Raw genomic sequence first — 8038 nt, forward strand, 5'->3', positions numbered from 1 at the left:
TTTTTTTTTTTAGGTTTTTGCCACATGGCATTTGTGCTTACAGAGAGAAACACAGAGAGGGAAAGTGAAAAATGATCCCCCCCTGGAGGGGGCAGGATGGCCATGCCATAGTCTCTTCTCCTCCATTCTTCTCTAGGAATTTTGGACACGCAAGCACCCGTACATAGCCAACATGATTTCAAACCACTGGGTCCTGAACTCGAACCATGGTCAGCTATGTGGGAGTCTAGCATCTTAACCACCATGCCACTCGCTGGTCCCCTCCATAAACTTTTTGAAGTCTCTTGTATGTCGTTAGGCTTAGGACAATTGAGTGTGTACTGAACAGAGACCCCTCCTTGTCATCATTCCCTACATAATTCAGCGTAACAGCGATGTGAGAGCGTGTGCACTGTACTAAGAATTGTATGTGGTCCGGAGATGATGTGAGTCCACGGGAGGATGCCCACAGCCCTTAGGCAAATAGTAGGCCAGATTCTATAAGAGATTGGAAAGCCACAAATCATGTAATCCACAGGGGTCCTGGAACCCATCCCAGAAAGATACCAAGGGATGACTGTAATTGGTATTTTGTGGTGAAAATTAAAGACAGGGTCAGGCTGAGGATGCTTGGGTGATGGTGCTCAACTGTTCTTTGTTGAGCACCTACTAGGTGCCTCATACGTGATAGACATCATTGCTAATCCCACCATGGCTTATTATCCCATGAGGAAGGTCAGACTTCGCAGAGATTAAGCAGCTAAGCACAGCCAGCGAAGAGATGGTGCTGGGATGAACACTGAGTCTATGGCTCCAAAGCCAACTCCCCACCACGCCCAGGTGCTGCCTCTGGTGCAGATGAAGACCGCTATTAAGGTGGAGAGACAGGTGAGAACGGAAGACAAGTAGTTCCACCAAGCCATGGCCATGAGGCCAGTAGGTAATGCCCACATTGAGTTGAGCAAGTTTGCTTAGGAGGGTGACATTATGGCCCAGTTTATCTGGGATGGCCCCAGTTTGCTTACAGTCCCAGAGTATTAGCAGCATTAAAGTATCCCAGTTTAAACAGTAAATAATATGGTCACTCTAACATAAGATCCAAACTCTGGGACACACAGTGGATCTAACAGCATATGCGGTCACCTGTCCTCTGGCATGGGGTATGACACCTAGGAGGCCACTCTCTATCTGTCCTTGTCATGGAGCCCAGGGCCTAAATGGTTTCTGTCTATCTAAATCCTGGCAAACTCCGATTTAGCAAGGTCTGAACAAGACAATAGGCCTCTCCTCCCCACTTACGAACACAGCCTTCTGGCCAGCTGCAGCTAAGCGGGCTGAGGGGGAAGCCCACACCCTCCCTCACATCCTCTCCCACTCCCATTCCCATCTAAGAGGCACAGAAGGAGCCCAAAGGGGGCCAAGCCATCCACTGGTGTGAGGGGTCACCTGAAGCCCTCTTCCACCTCCTCAGGGATTCCAAACTCTAGAGCTGTTCTTCTCCACCCCAGACAGGCCTCAGACTGGCTGTGCCCTGGTGGGAGCCACCCTGGTAGGAACAGCACCCCTAGAGGAAACTTGCGGACAAGCTCTGCCCTGCCCTCCCAGAAGCCCCACTCACTGCGGATGAAGCTTGTAGAGCGTCCCATCGACGCCCACCGTCACGTTCAGATGGTCCAGCCCTCTGTTCTCGCGGATCTTGTCCACTACCGCCGCCATGCCGGCACCGCACAGCTGTGCAGCCCTCTTGGACACCACCCCGCACACGGTCTTGACCAGGATACTGTCGTCACAGGTGCTGTTCAGACCCAGCTGCTGGAGGATGGCCCGGACCTGGAGCAGCGCTAGTCGGTCACTGTAGTGGATGAAAGCCAGAGGGCTGCATGAAGCGGGACTCACATGCGCAGCCAGGGACTCACTCCAAGGGTGGCCCCAAATCACCAAACTTATCCACAAACTGGGCTGGTTTTTTGTTCCTTCAAAGTAACTTTTTTTTTTTTTTGCTAGAGGGTGTATATACTCACCAGAGAGAGAGGGAGAAAGCATTCCCATGGGAATGGCCATACCACAATCCCTTCTCTTCCCTCTCTCCCTCCTTTCAGGATTTTGGGCACACACTCACACCTGGCAAATTTCTCAAGCTGCCAGGTCTGGGACTCAAACCACACAACTGGCCATGTGGGATCTGGCTGCCTTAATCACCAGACCATGAAGCCAGTCCGAAAAATAACATTTTTTTAAAAAATAATTTTTTCCACAAAACAGACAGGCTCCCCAATAGGGTTCCCATCCTGAGATCCACCCCCAGTCCCAGCTGGCCTGGACCACAGACATGTGCACAGTCACCCATATGCTTGGGAGGTCCCAGGATGCGAACCCAGGACCTTCCCACATGGGTCCAGCTGTGCCACCACCGAACCAGTGCCTAGCCCAGATTTGTTCATTTCTTTAATGATCCCCATTTAGTATTACATATTAAATGATAGAAAACATGACAAATAAGAGAAAAAATTGGATAATTAAAACTATCCATAATCCCTACATGTAGGAAAATGCCATTAATATTTTAATATATTCCTTCCCATCTGTCAGGTTGACAGAGAAGTCATGATGCATTTTTGCATAGAAAAAATACCTCATGACTTTTCTGACAATCCAATATTTTCCCCATGTCATTAAACGACAATACAATATGTAAATTGGGATCATTGTTTATATGGTTTTCTTTCTTTTCCTATCCCATACACCTGAGCAATTCCTCTCATCTGAAAACAAGAACGGAAATAGCTCCCATGTATTTCCAGGGACACACCATAATTAGCCAGTTTGAAGATATCTAAGTTATTACATTTGGGGGCCAGCAGGTGGTGTGATGGTCAAGGTGGTTAAGGTGCTGGACTCCTACATGGCTGGTTGCGGTTCAAGTCCCGGATCTGATAGCTTAAAAATTGCTAGGTTGGGCCGCAGGTGACATGGTAGTTAAAGGGCACTGGACTCCTACAAGGTCGGCTGCAGTTCAAGTCCTGGACCTGGCAGCTTGCTTTCTCACTTTCCCTCTGTCTTTATTTTTTCAGTCTATCCCTCTCTGGTCAAATTAAAATAAATAAAGTTAAATAAAATAATTCTTTAAACAAAAAAAGAAAAAAAGAAATAGGGAACCAGCAGTTAGCATAATGGCTATGTCGCTGGACTCCCACGTAGTCAACCGTGGTTTGCATCCCGGACCCGGTGGCTTAAAACTCATGCCGGGCACGTGTGCGTGCATGCTCAAGATCCTGAGAGGAGAATGGAGGAGAAGGGATTGCAGCATGACCATCCCCCCTGGGGGGTGATTTCTTGCTTTCTGTCTCTTTGTCTCTCTCTGTCTGTCTGGCGAGCGCACATGCCCTATAGCGAAAAAAAACCTCTCCAAAAAAGGGGAAAAAGAATCAAAAAGAAAAAGGAAATCACTCTAGGCACTTGTGCATACATGCCCAAAATCCCAAAAGGAGAATGGAAGAGAAGGGACTGTGTTGTAGCCATTTCCCCAGAGGGGGAGATTTCTCATTTTCCCTCTCACTCACTGTTGCTCCCTCTCTGCCTCTCTCCAGCGAGCACATGCCCTGTGGGAAAAAACTTTTTAAAAAATTAAAAAGTAGGGGCCAGCAGGTGGTTAAGGGTGCTGGACTCCCACGTGGTTGACTGCTGTTGGAGTCCCAAGCCTGGCAGCCTGCTTTCTCACTCTCTCTCGCTCGCTCTGTCCCTCTCTGGTCAAATTAATATAAATAAATAACTCTTTTTAAAAAGTTACTATGTTTCTTGTTTATAAATCTTTACACACAACTCTGATTTTTTTCCCCTTAAATATATCTCTGGCTAAAGGTATTTTGATACATATGGCCAAGTGCCTTCCAGGCAATTTTATCAATTTGCTTTCTCTCCAGCAAAGTATTTGGTCGTATTTGTCCTAACTGAGAAGAGTCTCTCCGTCTCACTGTCTCTTCTGGTGAGCACAAATCTGAACAACAACAAAATCCGAAAGAGTCAGCAAGTGGCATGGTGGTTAAGATGCCAGACTCCCACATGGCCAACCATGGTACAAGTACCAGACCCAGTGGCTTTAAAAAATACACCGGTGTGCATGTGTGGATGCTCCCGAAATCCCAAGAGAAGAATGGAGAAGGGACTGCTGCGTGGTTATCTTCCCTGGGGGGGTGAGTTCTCACTTTCCCTCTCTCCACCTGTTTCCAGCAAGTACACATACCCTATGGCAAAACCAAAAGAAAAACAAAGAAAAAGAAAAAAACCTTCCCTACCACGTGACATTCATTACGATGGTAACGAATACCATTACCATACCACTGGCCCCCCTCACAGTCCACTAGCCAGGCTGACCTCCAGTGGGTGGGCGCTGGCAGGGAAGCCCCTCTGCACTTACCTCTCGATCTGAGAGAGAAATTTGGTCTCGAAGATGCCCCGGGTCTTCAGCGGCTCAGAGATCTGCCCCCGGAAGAGGAATCCCTTCTTGGTGAAGTCGATCAAGATGTTGCGGACGATCTCCCCCAGGTACATGCCACTGATCATCTTCTCATATCTGAGACAGGAGGAGGGGAGCGTCTATGCAAAGTGGCCAGGAGGACTGTCCGCTCTTGGCTCACCGTCGCTGGAGGCACTTCCTGCCCTTCCAGAGCAGCCTCAGCAGCCAACAGCCACATGCCCTGTGCTCTCCACGGAGGCAGAGGGGGAGGTCCCCCAACCAGAGACCAAAGGCCACCATTCATGACTAGTTGCCAGACTGACTTCCTGCCTCGACTCCACTCCCACTCTGGCCATGTGGTTCCTTTTCACTTCTCAAGAGCCTGTCCTATTTCAAGCTCCCAAACACGTCGCCCCTCTCCTGCCTCTCATCACTCCTGTAGTCACTGTCCTAAGGGGTTAAGAGAATGTGTCATATGCACCTCTGAATCTCAGGGCCCACCCCAGGAGAGAGCCGGGCCCTCAGGAAGGTGCTCCGTAAATACCTGTGAATAAGTTGTACCTTAAAGGGACATGCAGACAACAAAGGACAAGTTCCTGCGTCTTTTGAAGGTTTTGAAGACACCGAGAGGGCCGGTCTGGCACATGGAGGAGCGGAAACAACTACACAGGTGGGATTGGGATGACCATGACACAGCAAGGTTCAGCCTGTTCTTGGAGCTTTTAATTTCCTGCTCTCTCCAAACTGAAGGGCCTCAAGAAATCACAAGGGATTTAAATGCATGCTTGGTGCCCAGCCAAGCCCACTGTCCCTAAGGTGAGAGGAGTCCTCTGGAATCTGGATACTCTAAAACACTTCAGGTTTCTGTGGTCCATGGAAAACACAAGAAGGTGACATCATTACCGGTGCCTCTCCAGTCCCCAGTCCTCAAGGAGACTCTCTCAGTTTGGTGCTGAATGTCTTTAACCCCTTCCAAGACTTGCCAATCTCCCTCATAACAAGGGAGGTCTTGGTTTAGTGCCTCTGGCAGCCGATAAACCTCTTCATTGCTGACTGTCATCTATTTATGGTAATGCTGGTTTTCCCTTTTTTTCTTCCTCATTTTATTTAACCAAAGAACATAAGCTGATGTAAAGAAAAGCATAAAATAAATAAAAGCACAGGTGCTCAGGACAGGCAACCATCTGGAGGGTGGCTGGGGAAGGCTTCTGTTGGGAGGTGCTACTCCCGGCCCTTCTCTCTGCTCCTGGGGACAGGACTTGGACCAACTCGTCCTGGCTATGGTAGAGGATGGCATGGTCCCGAGGGGAGTGAGGAAAAGGGTATCTGTCCCATTTTGGGTAGGCTGGACACCATCCTTTCAGACCCGATCCAAGACCTCAACTGCAAAACTCCAAACAGCCACTAGGTGGTGCAGGAGGTGCACGAGGGGAAGGCAGAACTGCTGGAGGGCCTCTGCTTTGCCTGGACCTATGATCATCCTCCTCCCCACCCCAGTATCCTTCTCTGTAAGAAGAAACATAGACCAAAGGGAAGGCCAGAATCTTCCAGGATGAAGCAAGTCACTGAGGAAGTGGTGTCCACTGGACATATTCTTGGGAAGGAGGTTACCAGACAGGACATCAACCCTGGGCCATCTTATCCCATTGTAGAGGTTCATCCTCCCCAGGTCCCTGCTGTCCTTGGACTAAAGGACAAGATCCAAAGCCAACCAGAGGTACCAGTCTCCCATTCCGTATGCACACCCCTCCCGCCTGAACCTTCTTCTGTGTCAAAGGTAGCATGCAGCCAGGTCTCCCCATCCTGACTCTCAAGGTCACCTCCCTGGGAGGGGGGGCGGTTACCTTTGCTTCCCTGCATTTAGGGAATATTCGTCCACCAATCTGTCGTACTCTGTTCTGATGTCATCCAGACAGCCATTGTCCCCAAAGGCTCCCCATTCCATGTTGATACACATTCGGCCCTCGGTCCCCTCCAGCATCTCTACGTTCTTCATTTCCTCCATGTAGCAGGCATTGCTGCCCGTCCCTGAAACACACAACGATCCTGGAAGGTCATGCCACAGGCCAGGGCGGCTGGAACCAGGCCTGGGGTCTGAGGCCTGGGACTTCACAGATAAGGGGGCATATACTTGAGAGGAACAGAGTAATAGCTTTGCTTTCCCAGTGTTTGCCGAGAAAACTTGGAAAGAGTCTGGGGCTGGTTCCGCAGCAAAGCCGTAATAAAACTCTTCAGGGGAGCCTGGTCAGCCTGAGGCACACAGGCAGGCACACAAGTGCCCAAGATTTGACAAGGAAGGGACCGTGGCATGACCATTCCCCGTGGAGGCTGCTACACCCTCTCCCTGCCCCATCATGTGCATGCACACACACGATCATGAATGAAAGACGGAACTGCGAGTCTGAGGCAAACCACCCAGAGAGCAGTTGATGAACTACATTATAGCTAAGAGCCTCGTGTTCACCTGTCCAGGCGGGGCTGTATTTATTTTAACAGAAGATGGTCTTACAGAGGAATGTATACTCAACTTTGGCAATATTTAGATGGAAAGAAAATACATATACACATATGCACATACAGATACACACATACATATAAATGCATACACAGATACACATGTACCTACATATACAGATGAGGGGATTACCTACTATAGTACTTCAGATGGCCACTTATTTTTTTTTTAATTTGTCAGCACAAGTGTTCTCCAGAGAGAGAGGGAGAGGGAGGAATCCCCCACAGAACATAGTCACGCCACCAACCCTTCTCCTCCATTCTTCCCTCCTTTCGGGACTCTGGGCACGCACGCACACGCGCTCAGCCACCAGGACTGAGCTTTGAACTGCATGGTTGGCCATGTGGGGCCCGGCACCAATAGGCCACGGAGCCTTCCACTTATCTGTTCTCACCCAAGACGGACACGGCCTAAGCCTGCTCCTTCAGCTCTCCTACATTTTCCGAATGAAGCCCATGGTTAGTTCAGGGAAGGACAGTGCCCTCAATATTCAAAGGAGCCTTTCTAAAGTGATGGTTTCTCACCTTTTTGGTATCGCAGACCTCTTTGAAAGTCTGATGGCTCCCAAGAAAAAGGAACATTTCTCTGGGTGTCACACACACACTGCACACGTGCCACCTGGCATGTGGTCTCCGGGCACTCAGGAGCGTCTGATTTCCAGTCCTGAACTCCGAGCGTGGGGCTACTCAAAGCGCGGCCCACAAACCAGGATGTAACTAACCCAGTCCATGAGGAACTGGATCAAGAACCAGAGTAAGTGCTCGAAGGCTTTTCTAGCAGTTTTCGGGACCACAATTTCCAAGCTCGGTCTCTGGACTTAACTGACAGAACAGACTGGGAATTAAAAACCAACCGACTGGGACCAACAGGGCATTGGACTTGCACATGGCCGACCACCACTCGAGTCCTGGACCTGGAGCTTGCCTTCTCCTTCTCTCTCTCCCTTTCTCTCTATCCCTCTCTGGTCAAATTAAAATAAATAAAATAAATAATTATTTTTAAAAATTTATTTACTTATTATTTTTTCACAGGAGTGTTACCAGAGAAAGAAAGTAAGAGAGAGAGAGAGAGAAAGCAAGCCTCAAGGTCTG

The 8038-nt window shown here is 49.2% G+C and overlaps 1 protein-coding gene across 3 annotated transcripts in view; it reads right to left on the reverse strand.

The window, feature by feature from the left end:
- HK1 (hexokinase 1) overlaps positions 1 to 8038 on the reverse strand; it is a 105133-nt gene that overhangs the window by 3128 nt on the left and 93967 nt on the right. For all 3 annotated transcript variants that reach the window (XM_014587968.2, XM_027772040.1, XM_006148930.3), the window contains 2 exons: positions 4394 to 4549; positions 1598 to 1831 (listed from right to left, as the gene is read on the reverse strand). In XM_014587968.2, the coding sequence (XP_014443454.1) occupies positions 1598 to 1831; positions 4394 to 4549 (390 nt within the window). The remainder of the gene's footprint in view (positions 1 to 1597; positions 1832 to 4393; positions 4550 to 8038) is intronic.

Source organism: Tupaia chinensis, unplaced genomic scaffold (assembly GCF_000334495.1).
Source record: "Tupaia chinensis unplaced genomic scaffold, TupChi_1.0 Scaffold000250_1, whole genome shotgun sequence".
In the NCBI taxonomy this organism is placed as follows: domain Eukaryota; kingdom Metazoa; phylum Chordata; class Mammalia; order Scandentia; family Tupaiidae; genus Tupaia; species Tupaia belangeri.